At 28.8% G+C, this 24,896-nt stretch overlaps 4 protein-coding genes and 1 non-coding gene across 5 annotated transcripts; 1 reads left to right on the forward strand and 4 right to left on the reverse strand.

The window, feature by feature from the left end:
- Positions 1–2,853: 2,853 nt before the first annotated feature.
- LOC125829666 (cytosolic sulfotransferase 5-like) lies at positions 2,854–3,861 on the reverse strand. The gene is made up of 2 exons (XM_049508856.1): positions 3,691–3,861; positions 2,854–3,258 (listed from the first exon to the last, which is right to left on the reverse strand). Exons 1-2 carry the CDS (start codon positions 3,859–3,861, stop codon positions 2,854–2,856), a joined length of 576 nt encoding a protein of 191 aa, XP_049364813.1.
- A 5,032-nt stretch (positions 3,862–8,893) lies between these two features.
- Positions 8,894–9,892, reverse strand: LOC125829667 (cytosolic sulfotransferase 12-like). Its single transcript, XM_049508857.1, has one exon. The coding sequence runs from the start codon at positions 9,890–9,892 to the stop codon at positions 8,894–8,896; it is 999 nt and encodes a 332-aa protein (XP_049364814.1).
- A 3,466-nt stretch (positions 9,893–13,358) lies between these two features.
- TRNAV-UAC (transfer RNA valine (anticodon UAC)) lies at positions 13,359–13,431 on the reverse strand. Its single transcript has one exon. It is a non-coding gene; the product is annotated as a tRNA-Val (tRNA).
- A 2,278-nt stretch (positions 13,432–15,709) lies between these two features.
- LOC125829799 (suppressor of disruption of TFIIS-like) lies at positions 15,710–18,453 on the forward strand. Its single transcript, XM_049508994.1, has 8 exons — positions 15,710–15,771; positions 16,112–16,177; positions 16,268–16,365; positions 16,461–16,498; positions 16,888–16,975; positions 17,324–17,605; positions 17,965–18,030; positions 18,304–18,453. The coding sequence occupies exons 1-8, from the start codon at positions 15,723–15,725 to the stop codon at positions 18,451–18,453; spliced, it is 837 nt and encodes a 278-aa protein (XP_049364951.1). The 5' UTR covers positions 15,710–15,722.
- Positions 18,454–18,733: 280 nt separating this feature from the next.
- On the reverse strand, positions 18,734–19,747 carry LOC125829787 (cytosolic sulfotransferase 12-like). The gene has a single exon (XM_049508985.1). The coding sequence runs from the start codon at positions 19,745–19,747 to the stop codon at positions 18,734–18,736; it is 1,014 nt and encodes a 337-aa protein (XP_049364942.1).
- Positions 19,748–24,896: the final 5,149 nt, after the last annotated feature.

A 24,896-nucleotide genomic window follows, 5' to 3' on the forward strand; every position in this document is an offset into this window, starting at 1 on the left:
TCTGTGCCGACAAGTTTATTGACCCAACCTTTTCAATTTTGCTTTGCATTTATTTCATTGTCAATAGATATGGATCCCACCTTAGCAATTCCATTACTTTTTTTTATTTCTTGCCTCACAAATGTTAATTACGCAATTTATAAATTGTATATTACAAAAATGTTACCTACTTATATTTGTTCAAATTTTGTTGTTGTCCTCTCTATTTTAATTTGTTTGTCTTACTTTTTTTTTAATTAATCGTATATTCAAAGATTACATTGAAGATACTATAAATTATTATAATTAAGAACTTAAAATATTTTAATATAAATTTTAAAATTACGTAACATACGCTATAAATTACAATAATTAACCACTTAAATATTTATACTATCTAATAAGAGTCTTACTTCCTTTTTTAATTAATCGTATATTCAAAGATTACGTTGAAGATACTATAAATAATTATAAGTAACAAAACTTAAAATATTTTATTGTATATTTGAAAATTACGTAACATACGCTATAAATTACAATAATTAACAACTTAAAATATTTATACTATCTAAAAAGAGTCTTACTTTCTTTTTTAATTAATCGTATATTCAAAGATTACGTTGAAGATACTATAAATAATTATGAGTAACAAAACTTAAAATATTTTATTGTAAATTAGAAAATTACGTAACATACGCTATAAATTACAATAATTAACAACTTAAAATACTTATACTATCTAATAAGAGTCTTACTTTCTTTTTTAATTAATCGTATATTCAAAGATTACGTTGAAGATATTATAAATAATTATAAGTAATAAAACTTAAAATTTTTATTGTAAATTTGAAAATTACGTAACATACGCTATAAATTACAATACTTAAAATATTTATACTATCTAATAAGAGTCTTACTTTCTTTTTTAATTAATCGTATATTCAAAGATTACGTTGAAGATACTATAAATAATTATAAGCAACAAAACTTAAAATTTTTATTGTAAATTTGAAAATTACGTAACATACGCTATAAATTACAATACTTAAAAATATTTATACTATCTAATAAGAGTCTTACTTTCTTTTTTTAATTAATCGTATATTCAAAAATTACGTTGAAGATACTATAAATAATTATAATTAACAACTTAAAATATTTTATTGTAAATTTGAAAATCGCGTAACATACGCTATAAATTACAATAATTAACAACTTAAAATATTTATAATTTTATAGTATATAATAAGAGCCTACAAAACACTACTCTTAAACATACGAGATATGTTAATCACAATAATTAACAACTTAAAATATTTTATTATAATTAAAATGACGTTAAAGTATTATAAATCACATTAATTAACAACTTAGAATATTTTTAAAAAAAAATAGAAAAAATTTAGTTGACTCTTAAAATGCTATCGGTGACACATGAATTTGAATTGATGGAACAATATATATTATTGAAAGTTACGTAAACCATACTATAATTAATTAACAACTGAAAATACTTAAAAGAACATATAAGAAATTTGGTGGACTCTCCTAATTCCGTATGTTTAATATAAGTTGGAACGAAAGGAGTAACATATATTATTCGAAAATGACGTAAAAAAAAAGTTACAAATCATAACAAATTAACAACTTAAAATATTTTTGAAAAAACATATCAAAAAATTAGTTAACTCTCCTAATTTTATAAGTATCACATAAATTGAGATTGAAAATTAATACTCCCTCCGTTTCAAAAAGAATGGTCTAATTTGACTCGGCACGAAGTTTAAGAAATTAAAGAAGACTTTTGAATCTTGTGGTCCTAAATTAAAGTTATGTCAAATATATAAAATTGCCCTTAATCTTGTGGTCTTAAACATGCCACATGAAAAGCTAAAAATAAAATGTTATAAAAAAAGAAAAGAGGTCATTCTTTTTTAAATTGACTAAAAAGAAAAGGAAGTCATTATTTGTGAAATGGAGGAAGTATATATTACGCCCGTAGTGGCACGGACACCTAATATCTAGTGTATATGTAGAGAGCTAAATCACCAGCCACGTGACAGCAATAATTGAATATATATAGAGCTAAATAACCAGCCATGTGATAGCAATAATTGAATATATATAGAGCTAAATCACCAACCATGTGATAGCAATAATTGAGCTAGCTTGAGTCCAATCCTAGGGCTTTGTATGATTCTTATTTCACGATATAAATATCTTGCTCAAAAATAACACTAATATATTTGAGTATAATTAAAAGTTTGTGACTGTCAAAAATAAAAATAAAAATTTAAATTTAAAGTTAAAGATTTTATATACCGAATCTTATAAATATATATTTTTTTAATTTACTATTAGGTTATCGATTAACAAGTTAAGAAAAAAAATCTCAAACTATTAAGAAACGATAATTCAATAATAAAAAAATAAAACCTTTAAACCAATAACTTTTTTTTTATTTGAATTATCGGTTTATGTTCGATTTTGAATCGCTCGGATAAAAGAGGGTGTTTGCAACCACCATTTAGCATGTAAGCTCTAACTTGTTCATATATATAAATAAATATATATCCATTTTAAATTTTACAACTCCAACTAATAAATTAACTAGCCATAAAAAAAATGAAATGCAATAAAATAGTGTAAAAACTAGGTAAATGCTGATATAGTTGGTTGATGTTTGATATAAGATGATTTGTACTCATCATTAGCTTAATTTATTTAGGATCAATTTAGTAATTTGGTAAAATGCATTATTGTTTCACTAATCCTTCAAGATATGCCTTTTGCAATCATTTGAAAAAATAACCTTTATTTTTCGAATACATATACTCCAATATTATTTTTCGAAGCAAATAAAATAACTCCTAATCAAATGTATGAAAATCTTAGTCCAGATCCTTGAAATTTTTGTTCAATGACATAATTGAGTTTCTCACTCATCTCTGTAGTAAAATAATTCTTCCAATCTCCAATTTCTCCTTTACGAAAGAATGCTTTATTTTCCTCTCCAGTTGACAACTTCCCAGTTGTATTCACCTCCAAATTGCTCAAATTCTTAAAGCTACACATTGTCAATATTTCATCTACAACTCCACAATTTTCTTCCTTTATAGAAAATGGACATTCCAAAAATTCAGCTAAGCGCTTAAGATGCATTTTTGGTTGTTCTTTAATTTCTTCATACATCAAGAAAAGTATTTTGTTAGGATTTTCTATGCTTTGTTTCCAATAATCTAACACGTGATCCCAAAATGGACCATAAGCGCTTATCCCCTTACAAAAAAGATCAAACATTTCTTCAATGGAATTGGTATCTTTATGATGAAATCCTAAGTTGTTCATAAAATGCCACATAGAAATGAAAGTGTCCTTAGGATTCCTTCATAAGTAAACAAGTTTGGTTTTTGAATCTTGGACAGATTTTGGTAATGAAGCAAAGGGCAAATGAGTTGACAAGAGTCTAGGTGTGGTGAAGGAAGAGAAATCAGGGACTTGTCCATCAACATAGAGTGTAAGTTCAAAGAATGGAACAAGATCATGAGGGTTCTTAATACGTAAAGGGTGATTTTGTTCAAAAATAGGATGTTTTACTCAATTCACTAAACCAAATAAAAGTGCTTTTAGCCAAGTGGTTCCTGATTTAGAAGTTGTAACAAGGATGATATCACTATCTTGAGCTTGAAATTGTTGTTGACAAGCAATCACACCTTGAATGACTCTTGGTATTGCCCAAAAACCTTGGTAATTGTAGATATGTGATACAAACCATCCTCTTTCTTTTGGTAGAGTTAAGAGCAATTTCTTATACTCATCACTAAGTTCATCCTCTTGTAAATACTTGGGAGGAATTTGGGGAGAAGTTTGAGATTTTGACATGTTTTAAAGTGTATAGAGGAGTGTTTCGTTTAGTTTGTAGGTTGAAGATTTACTCATATATATTACTACTATATATAAGAGACTAGGGAAGCAGTTGTTCGTCAATATGTCTGCTTCCATAGCCAGGGGCAATATGGGTATTTTCTGTATTATTATACCCAGCTTCTTTATGGTTGTACATTCTTTATCATTTGACATAAAAAATCGTTTATATATTTTTTTTTAACTTGCCTGAGCCGAAAATGTTAATTCCATTTGACAATTCCATTCCTTTCTTTTATTTCTTGCCTCACAAATGTTAATTACTCAATTTATAAATTGTATATTACAAAAATGTTACCTACTTAAATTTGTTCAAATTTTGTTGTTGTCCTCTTTATTTTAATTTATTTGTCTTACTTTTATTAAATTAATCGTATATTCAAAGATTAAATTGAAGATACTATAAATTATTATAATTAACAACTTAAAATATTTTATTATAAATTTGAAAATTACGTAACATACACTATAAATTACAATAATTAAACACTTAAATATTTATACTATCTAATAAGAGTCTTACTTTCTTTTCTAATTAATCGTATATTCAAAGATTACGTTGAAGATACTATAAATATTTATAAGTAACAAAACTTAAAATATATTATTGTAAATTTGAAAATTACGTAACATACGCTATAATTACAATAATTAACAACTTAAAATATTTATAGTATCTAATAAGAGGATACAAAACACTACTCTTAAACATACGAGATATGTTTAAAAATTCTATAAATCACAATAATTAACAATTTAAAATATTCTATTATAACTAAAATGACGTTAAAGTATTATAAATCACATTAATTAACAACTTAACATATTTTTAAAAAAAAATAGAAAAAATTTAGTTGACTTTTAAAATTCTATCGGTGACACATGAATTTAAATAGATGGAACAATATATATTATTGAAAGTTACGTAAACAATACTATAATTAACAACTGAAAATACTTAAAAGAACATATAAGAAATTTGGTGGACTCTCCTAATTCCGTAGGTCTAATATAAGTTGGAACAAAAGGAGTAACATAAATTATTCGAAAACGACGTAAAAAAAAATTACAAATCATAACAAATTAACAACTTAAAATATTTTTGAAAAAACATACAAAAAAATTAGTTGACTCTCCAATTTCATAAGTATCACATAAATTGAGATTAAAAATTAACATATATTACGTCCGCACGAACATCTAATATCTAGTATTTTATATATATATAGAGCTAAATCACCAGCCATGTGATAGCAATAGTTGAATATATATAGAGTTAAATCACCAGCCGTGTGATAGCAATAGTTGAATATATATAGAGCTAAATCACCAGCCGTGTCATAGCAATAGTTGAATTTATAGAGAGAGAGAGAGCTAAATCACCAACCATACGATAGCAATAATTGAGCTAGCTTGAGTCCAATCCTAGGGCTTGTCTGACTATGATTCTTATCATTTCAGATATAAATATAGTCTCTCAAACTTTATTAGGTTGGAGTAAGGATTAAGATGGCATCTTGCTCAAAAACAACACTAATACATCGGAGAATAATCGAAAGTTTGTGATTGTCAGAAATAAAAATATGAATCTAAATTTAAAGTCAAGAATTTTATATACTGAATCCTATAAATATAATTTTTTTAATTTACTATTAGATTATCGATTAACCCATTAAGAAAAAAAATCTCAAATCATTAAAAATCGATAATCCAATAATACAAAAAATAAAACGTTTAAACCAATAACTTTTTTTTATTTGAATTATCGGTTTGTGTTCGATTTTGAATCGCTCGGATAAAAAAGGGTGTTTGCAACCACCATTTAGCATTCAAGCGTTAACTTGTTCATATATATAAATAAGACTTACATAAATCTCATAGTTTTAATATGAAATTACTATCTATCCCTCATTAGTTTGTAATTACATTAATCCCTTAAAAAGTAACACAAACCGAATACATAATATGTAGTTCGGATACATTAAAAAGTATCTCAAATATATTATAACATAAACCAGATACATAATATGTAGCTCAGATGCATTAAAAACTAGCTTTGATACATATTATGTAGCTTGGATACATTAAATACTGGCTCGGATACATTAAAGAAATAAGAGATTTTAGAGGTTTTTAGAAATAGAAGGGGCTATTGGAAATAAGGAAAACATAAGACGTGTATTTCAGTAATTTTTCCTATAAATAAATATATATCCATTTTAAATTTTACAACTCCAACTAATAAATTAACTACCCATAAAAATAATAATTAAATGCAATATATATATATATATATATATATATATATATATATATATATATATATATATATATGGGTGTGTGGGGTGGGGGGTAGGGGCGGGGGAAATAAAATAGTGTAAAAACTAGGTAGATGCTGATATAGTTGGTTGATGTTTGATATAAGATGATTTGTACTCATAATTAGCTTAATTTATTTAGGGTCAATTAGTAATTTGTTAAAATGCATTATTGTTTCACTAATCCTTCAAGATATGCCTTTTGCAATCATTTGAAAAAAAGAATAAAAAAGGAAATGGAAGGAGAAATACCAATAAGTTATTTAATTTATTATACCTTATTTTATAAAGAAGAAAAATTAGCAAGAGCTACTTTTTCAAACTTGAAATTCATCTTCAAAAAATAAAATAAAAACTTCAAAAAATCAATCTGATATATAATTAAATGGGAGTTTTGAAATTTCTTTGTTGAATAGAAGTGGAAAAAATTGTATGGACAAACATAAGCATAGTAAAAAATATATATATAATGATTTGATAGAAAGTGCTTTCTCTCGAATAAAGCTCTACACAACTCTAACCAAAATTAATCGACTTTAATACGAATACTAGACACTCTCAAATCGAAAAGGTAAACAATCGTACAATAAAAAGCACCGTTTGCGACCAAATAAACATATATGATTTTAAACATATTTTTTCAACAATTTAAGTCGTGAACATAATTGTATCAGTACTACAATAAAACTCATGTAGTATGTTCTTATTACAATATTATTCTCAAATACAACTGCTTCAATTCAACATTGACTTTCAAAACAAATAATTGCATTCAATTGACATATAGAATCTTAATGCCTAATCAGATGTATGAAAACTTTATTCTAGATCCTTGAAACTTTTGCTCAAATTCTCAAAGCTACACATTCTTAATATTTCATCCATCACTCCACAATTTTCTTCCTCTATGGAAAATGGACTTTCCAAAAATTCTGCCAAGAGTTTAAACTGAAGTTTAGGTTGCACTTTAATTTCTTCATACACTAAGAAAAGTACTTTAATAGGCTTTTCTATACTTTGTGTCCAATAATCCAATACGTGATTCCAAAACGGACCATAAGGGCTCACCCCCTTACAAAAAGATTCAAATATTTCTTCAATGGAATGGATATCAATGTGATGAAGTCTTAAATTGTTTGTAAAATGCCACAGAGAAATAAAAGTGTCCTTAGGATTTCTACACTAGTAAGCAAGTTTGGTTTCTGAATCTTGGACAGATTTTGGCAATGAAGCAAAGGGCATATGAGTTGACAAGAGTCTAGGTGAAGTGAAGGATGCAAAATTAGGGACAAGACCATCAACATAGAGTCTAATTTCCAAGAATGGAATAAGATCATGAGGGTTCTTAACAAGTAAAGGGTGATTTTGTTCAATAACAGGATATTTCATTCGATTCACTAAAACAAATAAAAGTGATTTTAACCAAGTGGTTCCTGATTTAGGGGGTGTAACAAGGATGATATCACTATCTTGAGCTTGAAATTGTTGTTGACAAGCAATCACACCTTGAATTATTCTTGGCGATGCCCAAAAACCTTGATAGTTGTAAATATATGATCCCATCCATCTTTTTTCTTTTGGTAAGTCTGAGAAAAAATTCTTACACTCTTCACTTAGACCCTCTTGATCTTGTAAGTATTTGGAAAGAGATGTTGTCATGATTTTAAAGATTGAATGTTTTCTTCTAATTTGTATGATGAAGGTGTATTCACAAGTGTATATATAGAAAGAACTAGACAAGAAACCTCAAATAAAGCTCTTGTATTGTTACATTACATTAACAATGTTGTTGTTGTGGGGTCAGGTTAGAAAACACTTCTTTTTCCCAACTAATAAATGAAAAGCAAAGCAAGGGAACTAGACAAAGCAAAAAAAAAAGTACACCTATTTAGTAATAAAATTGTTAGTTGTCTTATTAAAATTTTTATCACAAAAGTTTAATTGAATAAAATCTTGATTCGGGAGAAAATAGTCCATCACATATTTTACTATTCTTGATTAAAATATCACTTAATATCTCGGAAATGATGCATTCTTCTTGAATATTGAGGTTGACAATGCCTTGTGAACATATCCGCTTAAATATCACTTGAACAAACTTTTTGAACATCTATTTCACTCGTCTTTTCAAGAACATGAGTGATGATTTTTTTTTAATTACACAAGTGTTCGAATTGCTCCAGAGTTTCTTGAGACTCGTTCAAACTATCTATCTATGTTTTAAATCGTTATCCGAACCTCTAAAAACTTTCAAACCTCTATTTCAAGTCCATTTACCTCAAATATTATTTTTTGATCATTTTTTTTAAACCTAACATTTAGTTTTTTGTTTTCTTTTCTGATACACATCTGGATGCCTTGAAACATGCAATAAGTGTCAAAACGATTATTGAACGGATCGTTACAAGTCGTCCTCTAATCTGTACTCTCTCTAAACATGAGTGTATACATATATATATATATACAAAGAGAGTGTGTTGTGCCCTTTTTGTCCATAAGAAAATAAAGTAATATGAATTTTATACATAATTTGTAATAATTTGAGTCATGAATATATAAATCAGTACCATTATATTACTACATTAGAACTTTTGTGATATATATATGTTCTTGTTACATCGATTCCAAACACACATACTCCAACATTGATTTTCAAAACAAATAACCCCTAATCAATTGTATGAAAATTTCAGTCCAGATCCTTGAAATTTTTGTTCAATGATATAATTGAATTTCTCACTCATCTCTGTAGTAAAATAATTTTTCCAATCTCCAATTTCTCCTCTACGAAAGAACACTTTATTTTCCTCTCCAGTTGACAACTTCCCAGTTGTATTCACCTCCAAATTGCTCAAATTTTTAAAGCTACACATTCTCAATATTTCATCTACAACTCCACAATTTTCTTCCTTTATAGAAAATGGACATTCCAAGAATTCAGCTAAGCGCTTAAGATGCATTTTAGGTTGTTCTTTAATTTCTTCATACATCAAGAAAAGTACTTTGTTAGGATTTTCTATGCTTTGTTTCCAATAATCTAACACGTGATCCCAAAATGGACCATAAACGCTCATCCCCTTACAATAAAGATCAAACATTTCTTCAATCGAATTGGTATCTTTGTGATGAAGTCTTAAGTTGTTTGAAAAATGCCACATAGAAATGAAAGTGTCCTTAGGATTCCTACATAAGTAAACAAGTTTGGTTTCTGAATCTTGGGCAGATTTTGGTAATGAAGCAAAGGGCAAATGAGTTGACAAGAGTCTAGGTGTGGTGAAGGATGAGAAATCAGGGACTTGTCCATCAACATAGAGTGTAAGTTCCAAGAATGGAACAAGATCATGAGGGTTCTTGTTAAGTAAAGGGTGATTTTGTTCAAACATAGGATGTTTCATTCGATTCACCAAAGCGAATAAAAGTGATTTTAACCAAATAGTTCCTGATTTCGGATTTGTAACAAGAAAGATATCACTATCTTGAGCTTGAAATTGTTGTTGACACGCAATCACACCTTGAAGCAATCTTGGTGATATCCAAAAACCTTGGTAATTATAGATATATGATCCAATCCATCCTTTTTCTTTTGGTAGGATAGAGAGCAATTTCTTACACTCTTCACTTAGGCTATCCTCTTTTAAATATTTGGGAGGAAAAGTTTGAGATGTTGTCATAATTTTGAGAATTGAACATTTTCTTCTAATTTGGGGTTTTTATAACAAATAGGCATGGATACACTTATAATATTATCTCATACACTTCATGTGAGCTCACCACTTCACATTTTTCATGTCTTTCTATCAGTAATAATTACTCATTAATGCCTTTTTATTATAGTTATTAGAACTTTTGTTGTTACTAAGAGTGTGTATAAACGTGAGTGTCAATACTTAGTGTGACAGTTAGGGGTGTACAAAATAAAATCGAAAATCGAATCAAACCGCAAATCGAATCAAATTGAAAAAAAAAACTTGACTAATGGTTTGGTTTGACCTGGTTTGGTATTGAAAAAAAAACTCAACTATACTTGGGTTGGTTTGATTTTAACTAAAAAAAGTCAATCCAAGACCAAACCAACCCGACATTATATATATAATTTTTAAAATTTATTAAACATAAAAATATTTACTTTGATGTAATTTCTAAATATTACTTATACGTTTTCATAATTTTTATCTTTTAACATATTTTTTTCAAGTTTTCTTAAACTTAAAATTTTGAATGGTCCAATAAAAGTTATAGTCCATAGATATTAGTAATTCTAATAAAGCTCAATTCTAAATCAAATTAATACAATGCTAACAAAATAAATTAATTCCACACTAAGAATGACAATAATGTTGAATATTTGTTCTTTAGTTTCATTGGTTTAGACATTTAAAATACATAATCGAATTTTAATTTTTCTTTAATGTTTAATCGTAACTAATACTTATTATACTTATTTTAGCATGATTTAGTACTTTTAAATTATGATCATTGTCATTATAACTTTGCAATATTTATTTTATTTGATATCATTATTATTTTTTATTGAATATTTTAGTGTCATCACTCATCTCATATTTTGTGTTATTTTCTTAAGAAACACCTTAGATAGTTGTATTTTGGTTGGACTAAAGAAATATTTGGAGTTTGTATAATTAATTATATGTTTATATGTACACTTTATCAGAAAAATCCAAAAACCTTTTCTCGGGCAAATATCAATAAATTTTGATTTTGATATTTGTTATTTATGGCTAAACGTAGTTAACCTTCATGTAATTGATATGCACACTTCTAATCTTTATGAATTATGAGTTTGAATCGTCACAAATTTAACGTACTATTAAATGGTAAACCATTTAATTATGAATGTTCTATTTGTTGGTCGTTTATATAAGGTAAGGTTTTTATATATTATATATATAAGAGAAGAAAATGCTGAATTGGAAAAACTATTAGTTTCTTTCTTTATTTGGTTTGAAAATGAGATTAAAAGAAAAGAAACAAAAGATTTATTCTCATAATTGAATTTTTCAACCCAAAAAATATTAAGTAACTTTCACATATAGCAAACATAAAAATCATATTTGTATGTTATAGCTATAGTTTGCATAATTGCACTCCATAGCAAATTTTATGTTTGCTATGGAGCTTTTGATTTGTATAATTCGCTATATACATTCAATTTTATACAAATTTCTAGTTTTGTATAAATTCATTTATACATTATAATTTGTATAATAAAATCTGTATTTGTATAATTATAAGTGTAAATGACGAAAATATATGTATTTGTATTTGTATATACACTTTTCTCTCGCTTTATACAAACACAAACACAAACGCATTTTATACCGAAATATATAAAATGACTACTTGTATACCGAATCAGATGGCAAAAAAATGAAATGTTTGCTGCGGATTACAAATAAAATAAACTATGGCTATAACATTTAATTTGAATTAATAGTTTGTTATTTCATACAATTTTCCCAAAGATATTTTATTTTCATAGTTGTTTTTTGTATAAATTATAGGAACCACATATTATAAGTACTAACATCCTATCCCTTCTAGTTTTCTATTTACCAAAAATTCCTTAAAAATGATGTTTACGGGATACATAGTGTTGTGCACGGGATACATTAGGTTTGATACACTCCATATAGCGGGATATATAGCGTTACGCACAGGATACATTAGGTTTGATACATTCCACATAGCGGGATACATAGTGTTGTGCACGGGATACATATCATTTGATACATTCCACATAACGGGATACATAGCGTTGTGCACGGGATACATAGGTAAATAAGGGATTTTTGAAATTTTTGAAATAAATAGGGATAAATGAATATTAAGGTAAGTAAAGGAGTTTAGTTAAGTAATTTGTCCTTTTTTTTTAAGAGCAACTTTCACATATAGCAAACAAAAAAATCATATTTGTATGCTATAGCAAAGTTTGCATAATTGCGTTCCATAGCAAACATATATATGTATAATTCGCTATACATATACAATTGAAAGTTGTCTATTTCGCTATACATATATACAAAAAGAAGCAATTGTATAATTCGTTGGCTCTTCTTCAGATTTGTATAATTTCGCTGGCAAGCCATTTGTATAAATTGTTGTTAGCCTCTCGTTTGTATAAATCGTTGACAAAAATATTTGTATATCAAAAATCACTCTCTCTTTCGCTTTATACAAACATAAATTATACATTATACAAACATAAAACTGTGTAGGGGAATATTTTTATTGTAGAATTATAAGTGTATAGGACGAATATATATGTATTCGCATGTGTATATACAATTTTCTCGCGCTTTATACAAACAGAAACGCAATTTATATAATTATGTTGTATAAAACGAGAAAGAGAGAAAGGCAAAAGAGAACTGGGCAGGGGAATATTTTTATTGTATAATTATAAGTGTATAGGACGAATATATATGTATTTGCATGTGTATATACAATTTTCTCTCGCTTTATACAAACATAAACGCAATTTATACAATTCTGTTGTATAAAGTGAGAGAGGCAAGCACAAAGGGAGTGAGCGAGAGAGGAGAGTGGCGAGCGAGAGTTTGAGGGAGAGAGGCGCTGGCAAACAGTTTGCTACAAGACACAATTAAATCAAAGTGTGATTATACCATTTAATTTGAATTAATAGTTTGTCATTATGTACAATTTTCACTTTTTTTAATTATCATGGGCCCAATAAATTGGGCTTTGAATTGTACATGGAAGGGGAATTCTTATGGGCCTCCTAAATTTGTTGCAACTTGAAGCCTGTTAATGATGTCTTGATTAGCCGCATAATACATTAACTTTGGCATAATACATAACTATGCCTTCTAATTTTGTTCTTTATGTATTGAAAAGTTGAATGGGCCCACATTTTTATACTATGCATTTCTACGAGAATGCCATGTAAGTAAAAGACGAGACCGAAATACATTATTATTTAAGCATATGGAAATGAGAAAAGTCTTGTTAACGCAATCCAGAAAATGACCCCTACAATGCATGAATGTGAATTCAGTCGAGCTTCAATATGAATATCGAATACCGATGGGAAATCAAAATAAATAAATATAAAATAATATAGCGGAAACATTCATTTCCGTCGGGACAAAAAATTAATGTTGATGCCCAGGATCGAACTGGGGACCTTCAGTGTGTAAGACTGACGTGATAACCACTACACCACACCAACTCCTTGTCGATGAAATCTTTCTTAAACTTTATTATATAAAAGAAACAAGAAAAAGAATAAAAATTATACAATATAATATTATTAGATGTAAATAAAAGAAAATATATTATTAAAATGTTGCAATTGCTGAGGATCATATTATTAAGATATTGTTAACTTATGCATAACTTTATTCTTTGGGTTGAAATTATATTTTCCAAATATGCTAAAATCATGCATGTGGGGTTGGTGCAACCATTTAGATCCTGCTACATTTTAATAACCAAATATATATATATATATATATATGTGTGTGTGTGTGTGTGTGTGTGTATTTGTTTGTTTGTGTATTTAAGAGTAATGTATCATAGTTCTATACTATTAGGGAGAGAAGGGAGATTATACTAAACAAGCATTTAACTTCTTTTTCACAAAAAAAATTGAAAGTAGATTTGCATGCACAATATTTTCTTAGACCTCGTTTGTAAAATTATATTGAATATGTTGTTGTTTTGTATGTCTATTTATGCACATAAAAAATTAAAGGATATAAATGCTAATTAAGACCAAATTAAAAAATACTTTTATGTATATGCCGTTATTAGTATTTAGGGGTGAAGAACAAAAAGAGAGGACAAACAATTAATTCTCTTTGCCAAAAAAGAAGAAGAGGAAAAAGTACTCTTTAAATATGCATTTAACTATTCTTAAAAAATGAAAGATTTGCGTATAACTACTCTTTCAGATCTTTCTTGTGGGATTATACGCAGGGTGGATCCAACATACTGTTTGGGGTTCATCCGGATCCCTTCGACAAAAAATATTACTATTTATACATGGTTAAAACTATGTTTTTATGTATATATAGTAGATGTCGAACTCCCTTCGATTAATTCGTGTGTTTAAGTCTTCAGATTTTGAACTCTCTTATTAAAAATTATAGCTCCGAATTATACGTATGATGTTGTTTTGTGAATGTCTACTTGTACTCATCAAAATTAAAGGGTATATAAATGCTAGTTGAGACCAAATTAAAAAATACATTTATGTATTATGCCATATTATTATTTAAGGGGTGAAGAACAAAAAGAGAGGACAAATAATTAATCTTCTTTGCCAAAAAAAGAAGAAGAGGATAACTCTTTGGATTTATGAGGATCCCAATGGGTAAAGATGTAACGCTTTTTGCCTATATAAATCCAAAGACGAATGGCTACTAATCTTGCAAAAACACTTTTCACTACAAAGAAAAGTCTTGTGTATCTTCATTTTTTCCCCATTTTGATTTCTTGGTATGTTTTTTGGATTTATTTTGATCCTTTTTTATGTGTGTTGTGTTAATTTTTTGATCAATTAAATAAGTTTTGGCTGACGATTAACTTGTTTTTATATCTTTTTTTTTTTTCATTTTCTCTACGGAAAAGGATCAAACATGTCTCTAGACTATTACATTTTAGCTCACTTATGTCTTTTGACTACAATCAACGTTGAATGTTTCAAAAAAAATTATATAAATTCACGTGACATTTATTAAAAAATAAATTAAAATTAACTTCTAAAGGTTGGTATTTGCTATTGTTTTTTAAAAACAAACAATCGATCTCCAGAGATCGATCTGCATTTCTGCGGTTGTTGGCGCTAAAAAAATCGACCTCCGGAGGTCAATTTTGTTAAAAAGTATTTTTAATATTATTTTTGTGAAATCGACCTTTGTTTGCATTTTCTTGATTACTTATGCCAAAAAAATCTACTATGGGTTTGATTTTATTAAAAGTTATTTTCGTGAAATCGACTTTCAGAGGGTTTTAACCAAAAATAAATTTAAATAGTATAAAAAAAAAAGTCTGATAAGAGTTAGGGTTGAGTAAATTTAAAAGCTGAGTGAGTGAATTTATTTAATTGGGGTCGGAGTACCCCTATTGTCATATATTATTCAAGTTGTTGATGTGTGAAACTCAATAATTGGGAAGCCATCTATGAAGAAGTGTAGATTGAGACTTAGACTGAATTTTCAAATTGACTTGTCTGGATTTAGATTATCTTTGTTAAATGTTGTTGGAATAATAATTTAAAGATGGAGAAGAAATCTTAAATTTTTACTATAAGATTTGTTATTTAGTATTTTTTTCAATCCATGTCTAGTTAGAATTTGTCTATCCTAGTTCATATTGTAATAGGTTTTCTAATAAGATTGAGGGAACTTAAAGTAATAGAGAGAACTTAAAAGTAAGATTTAAGAACGGTAGAGTTTATGAATAAGATATTTTCGTTTAAATATTCTTATGTATTTTATTTCCTTTTTCTAGGCCAAAATGGAATATGGGCATGCTCAGAGGTCAAAATATGAATGTCTTCTTTTTGGTACGTACGTTATCTTTTTAAAATTTAATTAGCGTTTGATCACAGATTTTGAAAGTTTATCTACAAATATTTATTTGATCATGAAACTTAATTAGATTTTGAAAATCTGAGCTTCAAATATTTTTCAAACTCCCAAAAGTTGGTTTAGACCAGTTCTGGGAACTTCCACACACGAAAATTCAAATATTTTTCCTTAGTAAAATGCATGTCCGAACACAATTTCATATTTCAGAAATTCAAATTTTCAAGTTTCAATTTCAAAATTTATGACCAAATGGAAGTCGATATCAAATCCGATTCTTCATTTTATTTCATCTTATTTTTATTTTGGAATTTACAGATCTAGATGACACTCTTTACCCCCTTAGTATTGGTCTGGCTGTTGATGTCACCAAGAACATTGAAGGTATAAATACTTGAAATGTACTTCAAAGTTTTAAAATAATGATTAGTATATAATTATGTCTCTAATTTAGATATTAATGTGCATCTACAGATTATATGGTTGAAAAGCTTGGAATAGAACAAAGCAAAATTGTTGAGTTGGGTAATTTATTGTACAAGAATTATGGAACCACAATGGCAGGCCTAAGGGTATTCTTACTTTAGCATTAATTATGATTATAGTAAAAAGTTTAATTTTGACAAATTTTAATAACTTAATGAGACAACTTGTTTATTTTTGGTAGGCAATTGGCTACAATTTTGACTATGATGAGTATCATAGGTGAGTATTTGGACTCAATTGATTTTTAAACTCTCATTGCATTATGTTATTGAATTTAATGTTGAATGAAATGTCCCACATCGGTCGGAACGAAATTTTTAAGACTTGGATAATTCTTCTCTTTTTGAGCAATTATTTAAGGCACGAGTTAGATTCCACATTCATTTAACATGGTATACGATGTGGGGGCCTCTGGACTGTGTAGAAGTTGTGAATATACTCCTCATCCATGATTGTATACGCTTCAGTCCAGAAAGTTTCTAAGCATGGAGGTGTTGAAAGAAATGTCCCACATTAGACGGGGATGAAATCTTGAAACTTCTTATATAGTTTGGTAATTCTTGTTTCTTTGAGTTAGACTCGACATTCATTTGACATTTAATTTGCAGTTTTGTCCATGGTGGATTGCCTTATGACAAATTGAGGTCTGACCCTATTCTAAGAAGTCTTCTGCTTAGCCTACCAATCCGCAAAGTTGTAAGTCCATAAACACAAATCATAAGTGTAAATATTACGTTTTTGTGAATTTTTTATTTGAACTATCTCGTATTTGCATTTTCTATCTGAACTAGCATTAACTTTTTTATCAAAATACACCTCAAAATTAATAAATTCAATTGTCATGTGAACGAAATTTTATGGGCAAATTAACTTGATTGTCACGCGTTTTTTAGCTTCTAGTTAGCTTGAAGGTGCATTTTGATTAATAATTAGTGAATGGTGATAGTTCAGATAGAAAATGCAAACATTTGACAGTTCAGATAGTAAACTAACAAAAACGTGATACTTCAGGTGTGTTTTTGACTTTTTCTTTTTGTGTAACAGATCTTTACTAATGCTGATGAGGTTCATGCTCTCAAAGTTCTAAATAAACTTGGATTGGAAGATTGTTTTGAAGGGATAATATGCTTTGAGACTCTTAATCCAATTGACAAGAGCAATGCTACTACAAATAATGGCTCTCATGAGATCTTTGACATAATTGGACATTTTTCTCAACCTAAGGCTGGCTCAGTGTTGCCAAAGACACCAATTCTTTGCAAACCTTCACAAGTTGCCATTGAAAGGGCATTGGACCTTGCCAACATCATTAATCCACACACAACAGTAAGAATTTCTAAAATCAGCTTATTTTGAAAAATATTTTGTTGTCAAAGTGAGACGATGTTTCTGTTTGACCAATAAAATTTGAAAAGCACTATTAAGCAACAAAAAGTGTTTCTAAGGATATTTTTTCTCAAAAGTGTTTTCCATAGATGTACTATTGGGAAAAAACTTGAGTTTTTTTTTTTAGCTTCTGAAAAATAGTTTCTGAATACTCTCTAGAGACACTTATTTTTTCACAATAGTTTGGTCAAACACCTCACTTTTTGAAGGAAAAAAAATATATACACTTTTGACTTTTCAAAATCTTGCCTGAATAGGCTATTAATATATACTCATTTGAAAAAAATTCTATTTTCCAGCTTTTCTTTGAAGATAGTGTGCGTAACGTTCAAGCTGGCAAGCGTGTAGGTCTTGATACAGTTCTGGTAAGTACTTCTACTTCCTCTGTTTCATTTTATACGATATTTTTTCTTCTTTAGTATGTTCCATAAATAACAACACATATATTTATATATCTAGAAATCCTTTTAACTTTGCATTTTTAATTTTTTTTACCACTGACACAAGACACTCTTATAACCACAAAAAGTCATGCTAGCATCAAGTTGTAAGGTTTTTATATGATATGTGGACAAAAATTAATCTTTCTTAAACTACGTATCGAGTCTCATATGCTATATTATTGTTATAATTTTCAGGTTGGGAAGTCCCAAAAAGTTGTAGGTGCAGATTATGCACTAGAAAGTATCCACAACATAAAGGAAATATTACCACAACTTTGGGAAGTTGAGAAGGTGGCTGAAGTTACCTACTCTGGTGTTGCTGTGGAGACATCTGTCATAGCTTAGATATATATATATATATATATATATATATTCCAAATTTACTGTCAAATTGATTTAAATGATGATGTAGATGTTTTGTGGTCATTGTTATAAGTTAATTAGTCTTGAATTCTGCTTAGTCGAACTTTGTTAAATTTTAATTGTATTTTTTTCACTATTTACTTTGCGTGTAATCATGTGCTAGTTAACCCTCAATTAACTTTCCGCAACACAAAAATTACACCCAAAATTAATATCAAATAATTGCATTAATTTTATTGGCATATAGCATATTGATGCCTAATCAAAGGTACAAAAAACTTAATCCAGATCCTTGAAACTTCTGTTTAATAATATGATCGAGTTTCTCACTCATCTCTTTAGTGAAGTAATTTTTCCAATCTCCAACTTCCCCTCTACGAAAAAAGACTTTATTTTCCTCTCCAGACGACAATTTTCCATTTCTATTCACCTCCAAATTACTTAAATTATCAAAGCTACACATTCTTAATATTTCATCAACTACTCCACATTTTTCTTCCTCCAAGAAAAATTGACATTCCAAAAATTCAGCCAAGCGTTTAAGTTGAAGTTTGGGTTGCGCTTTAATTTCTTCATACATCAAGAAAAGTACTTTGTTAGGCTTTTCTATGCTTTCTTTCCAATAGTCCAACACGTGATTCCAAAACGGACCATAAGGGCTCACCCCCTTGCAAAAAAGATCAAAACATTCTTCAATGGACTTGATGTTAGTGTGATCAAGTTTTAAATTGTTTGTAAAATGCCACATAGAAATAAAAGTGTCCCTAGGATTCCTACATAAGTAAACAAGTTTGGTTCTTGATTCATGGATAGATTTTGGCAATGAACCAAAGGACAAATGAGTTGCCAAGAGTCTAGGTGAAGTAAAAGATGAAAAATTAGGGAGTTGACCATCAACATAGAGTTTGAGTTCCAAGAATGGAACAAGATCATGAGGGTTCTTAACAAGTAAAGGGTGATCTTGTTCAAAAATAGGATATTTCTTTCGATTCATTAGAAAAAATAAAAGTGATTTTACCCAAGTCGTTCCTGATTTAGGAGTTGTTACGAGGATGATATCACTCTGTTGAGCATGAAATTGTTGTTGACATGCAAGCACACCTCCTAGTAGTCTTGGATCTAGCCAAAAACCTTGGTAATTGTAGAAATCATGTGATGCAAGCCATGATCTTTGTTTACGTAGAGTTGAGAGCAATGTCTTACACTCATCACTAAGTCCATCCTCAAGTAAAAACTTGGGAGGAATTTGTGGTGAAATAGTTTGAGATATTGACATAGTTACGGTTGTGGTGAAATAATGGAGTGTTTTTTTTTTTTTTATGTTTGTATGATGAAAGATTTACTCTAGATGAATGCCAATATATATACACACATTAGTGTATAGTTGTCACAACTTGCAATGCGTTTCATATCCAGCGAAGCAATCACAAGAAAATAAAACGACTAGTGTATAGTGTCATTCTCTACCATTAAACTATCATGACGACGTATTACACACTCAATTTTGTTTAAAGTAAAATTAATATCCTCTTTCGAAAACAATATCAATTTTTGTGTGAAAATGTGCTATGCACACGTTTTGACACGTAAATAAGATTATTTTAATTTTTTAAAACCATTTTTCATTAATATTTTCTTTGATTTTTGCAAAAAGTAGAAACCTAGGCTTTCTTCCTCCTTCCCCCTTACATTTCTTTCTTCTTAAAATCAATTTCTTCTTTCTTCTTCATTATTCATAAATTGAAGGGAAAACAAGAAATTTGAGGAGAGAACATGAGACAATAAAATGATTATGAAGTTTAGTGATTTTGGCTCCGGCGATAGGCGGTGGGCAACACCATTGTTGCCGGCGAAACAAATAAAAACTTTCAAATATGTAAAAGTTCTTTTGAAATTTTGATAATTATGATGAAAATCAAGCATTTCATTAGTATTCTTTGTGTGTAAAATCAAATATGTTATTTGGTGGCTTGAGACAAAAATAACATTGTGATGGTTGTGGATGGTGTCCCGACGAGTATAAAGAAGACAAAGATAGAAAATTATTTTCTTTCATGAGATTTTGAAAAATGTATGCAATGAAAAGTGAATAATATTAGATGTGTAATATAGGTCATCTTCTTCTCATGCACTTTAAGGAAGGTGAAGACATTTTCTGTTTCATGTCATCTTCTAAGGGGGTATTAATATCACTTTGAATAATATTAAATGTGTAATAGATCATCACAATAATTTAAATGTGTAATTGACTTTTCGAAACAAATTTAGAAAAAAGTCCAAGCAATTTGTTAGACATCTATTTATGCTGATCAAGGCTAAAGTTATAACATGGCCCCCCGGTCCCCACTATGACTCTATGGAAAATAATATTAGTATTAAAGAACATTTATTCAACATTAACATTTCTGTTATATAAAATATTGTTTGAATACTTATTTTATTTGTTCATTTTAGCAAATTGGGATAAATTTATCACTCATTTTCTTTCAATGCTACTCAGATTAAATTAAATTTTCAAAGCTTATTTGTAAATATTTCTCATGTAAGTTAATATGGACTAGTAAAATGTGTCAGTGAAAACTTACAAGATAACAAAAATACAATATTACAATTGAAAATAAATATGAAGAAAATAAATCTCTTCAGGCTGAGGCGCGAATATCTCGCTCTCTTTAAGAAGATTCAAGCCCACTGCAGCAAATGTTTTCACCGGTCCAACAGTAGTTTTTTGACTTGTCCCCTCCAGGATACAACAGCCTGCAGCAAATGTTTTCACCGGTCCAACAGTAGTCCTTTTGACTTGTCCCCTCCAGGATACAACAGCCTTCACAAAGTATAACTCAACAACTCTGGACAAGAGTTGAGTCCAAAGCTCCATAAAAAAGAACACCTCCCTTCAACTAATAAGAACTCTCTTTTTTGACTAACTCTTTCACTCTATATTTTTCTTATGTGTTGTGTGTCCCAAACCAAATGAAGACCACCACTATTTATACTAGAAGAAGTCTTCCTAGCAATGAATAGGAAGATAATAGTGTAGTAAATAGTGAAGATAATGGTCTTAGGAGTTACATAGGTTACAAGGTGTAATGGAGGAATAATTTGGAGAAGTAATTGTCTTGGCAACAAATGCACCAACGTGCAAATGCAAAACTGCCCAAGGTGTTGACCCAACGTTCAGTGGAACGTTTTTGTAACCAAAAAATAATAGGCAATAATGCCTATGTGCATTGATAGGTGAGTAATGTCATATATGCCTCACCAACGGATGCAATGTAAGAATGCCCACTAACACTCTTTTAATTCAAAGTAAAGCAAATTAATATATGAAAATAGTAATATTAAAATGCTAAACCAACAAAATGAAATGGGGAGCTTTCTATGAGGACAAGGCTACACGAAAGTTCAAGATAGTCCCATCCATTATTTGTTAAAGTGGGTGGAAAACCACCCACTTTAACAAAGATTTGATTTGAATAATCGCATTCGACAATATTTAATTCCCAAAAAACCCAAGCATAAAATAACAAGAAAAAAAAAGAAGAACAAGCTTAATATATGAAAACTAGCTCCCAAATCATCCATGACCACAAAACCAAATCTTGGAATGTTACTACAAATTTTGTAGCTTTCCACTCAATTATTCATAGTTACGTACTATGTATACATTGTTATTTTCTCAAGCGAGAATCTTTTTTTTTTTTATCTTGTCAAGTGTCCCACGTTAGTATTAAGGAAATTAAGTATATATTATCTCTTTACATATTAATTTTGAACAATTCTTACTTCATGAGTTATCTTTTGAAATTGAATTAAATTTGATTCAAGCTAATCAATTTTCCTTATCATCGTATCTGAGTTTGCCTTATCCTAATACTCCAATTGTTAATTACTTTATCAAATGCTTAACTCCTATTATGTTATATTGTTCATACTTCAAATGTTTGATTCAAGAAATTCTCTAAAGAGCTAGTAGGGCGTTAATTAAGTGTTTCACGTCAATTGAAAACAAATTATTGCCTCCAGAATATCTAAATAATCTTTGATTTACCTAATGTTATGCTAATTTCACGCATGTTACACACACATGAAAACAAATGAGCTTTGATAATTTTCGACGATTTTTATGTCGTAAACGCTAGTTTTTAGAATTGAATTAGGATATATTGTACATAGTTCATCTATTTGTTTGGATATACCCCACTCATTTTCTCTTTGGCTATTTTCTTGTGACCTTTCTAATACTCAAGGGGTTATTTTTATACTTTTCCCTGCATCACAATAAGGTACTATATATAAATTTTCTTTTTAAAAGCAAAAATATAGAGGGTTTTATTTATTTTATATATTTTGTCTTTCACAAATTTTATAGTATTAAGAGTTAATTATATCATATTTTTATTTTTTTCAAATTATTAAAATCCCTTAAATTTGATGGAATCCGCATACATACCAAAACATCTCGATACGTTGCATCCCAGTTTTGAATACATTGCTCAACTGTTAGGATATATACTATTAACCATGTGTTAAGAAATAATATTTATTATAGAATAAATATTTGCTCAATTTTAATAGATCATATATTCGTTTATGGTGTCTATTTACTTATATAGTAGATGATTTAGTGTGTAGAGTTTTAGCTTATACACAGAGGATTAAATCATCAGTTCTTATAAGTATAAAGTTTTTTGTTCACAATCTAGGATGGAAATTGGACATGCCATCGGTACGATTGTAGCACAAGATTATAGGTAATTTATCTTGATTATGGGAACGGTATAGTTCCAACTTCTTGTGCTAGTGCATTTTGTATGTATTGAACGGGACCGAGTAGAGATAGTTGTTTTAGACTGACTGACAAAACATATTCTCTAAACTATTAAATGTACTTATATTCTTAATCCTGATATAACTATTATGATCTGTATATATTAATTATCGTTTTGATTTATTAAAAGGTGAGATTCTGAGATGGGTCAATATGCCTGGTAAGTTGGATGATAATAATATATATTGGTGAAATAATAAGTTAGTTGATGGAATCCATGTCTCGTTATAGAGATTGATTGATATGCCTTTTTGAGAAACTTATAAGTTTTCATCGTGTCAAACCTTGCAAGTGGATTTATGAATCCGACACATGAAATAAGTTAAGTAGTGCTCTAAAGAAAATTAATCATTAAGTTAAATTCGTTAGTAATTTAATTTATTGATTAGTACCTGAAATCTTAACATGGGGAATTACATAAGTGTTTAATGGGGAATTACGAAATATAAATAGAGGAGTGCAATTACGAATTTCTAGTGGAATGATTTGTAATTTATTATGGTAAGAATAATTCAAATTAATTATTTGGAATTATTTCCATAATAGGAAGCCTCAGTAGTTAATTCTGTGGTCCCTCCAGTGCCCATATTTAACTAGAACTCAGAATCCTAATTCTAAAGGGAAAAGGGGAGAGGCGTTAGTTTTCTTATAAAAGGAAAACTAGCGTGTATTTTTTCGGTTGAAGAAAAATAACGTGTGTTTAGTTCTCCTCTTTGGACTATGAAGAAATCTCTATAATTAGGGATTCTTCTTGCCCTAGATTGATTAGTTTTCTATTCGATACTTGCCCACCCAAGTATTGAGAGAGTTCAGATGTGAACTTGGGATCACTGTAGAAGACCATGGCTATCTTGTAGATTCACTTGAAGGACTGTCTAACTTGGGGATTCGCTTGAAGGTATCTGTTCATGCTTGAAGAGGTATTTATCGAATTAAATTTCAGTATGTTTATGTGTTCTAGCATGATTATGTGGTCTAGCATAAACAATATTGGTTATCTATCATTCATGTAAGCAGAAAGATTCCAGTATGCTTCCGCTGTGCATATAGTTTTCCAACAATCATCCCATCAATACATTGCGTCTCACTTTTAGATACATCACTCAACGTTATTTTATTTTAATCATTGACAAGACACTTATAACCACAAAAATGTCAAGCCAACGTCAAGTTGTAAGGTTTTTATATGATAATGTGGGCGGAAATTAATCTTTCTTAAATCACGTATATATCGAGTTTGATAGCTTAGAAATTAGAATATATATTTATATATCATGCTTATTTACTAGCTGCTGTTGGGAGAAAAAAATAATCATTAATGATTATGGGATATTCCAAATTTCCTGTAACATATTGATTTAAATGATGTTAGATGTTTTGTGGTTATTATTATTATAAGTTAATTAATATAGTACTTACTTTCAACTCACGGTTTAAAATAAAGATTTTTCTCGTTGCGAATGAGAGGAAAATTTATGTCATAGAACATATTTTTTCATTTATTTTTTACTGAATCAGCTTATTGGTAAAACATATGGTAGAAAATTAATTATCATCAAAATAGTGGAAAACAAATTTTCATTTCCTATTTTTT

This window comes from Solanum verrucosum, unplaced genomic scaffold (genome assembly GCF_900185275.1).
Source record: "Solanum verrucosum unplaced genomic scaffold, falcon-dt-bn FXZP01000008.1, whole genome shotgun sequence".
NCBI lineage: Eukaryota > Viridiplantae > Streptophyta > Magnoliopsida > Solanales > Solanaceae > Solanum > Solanum verrucosum.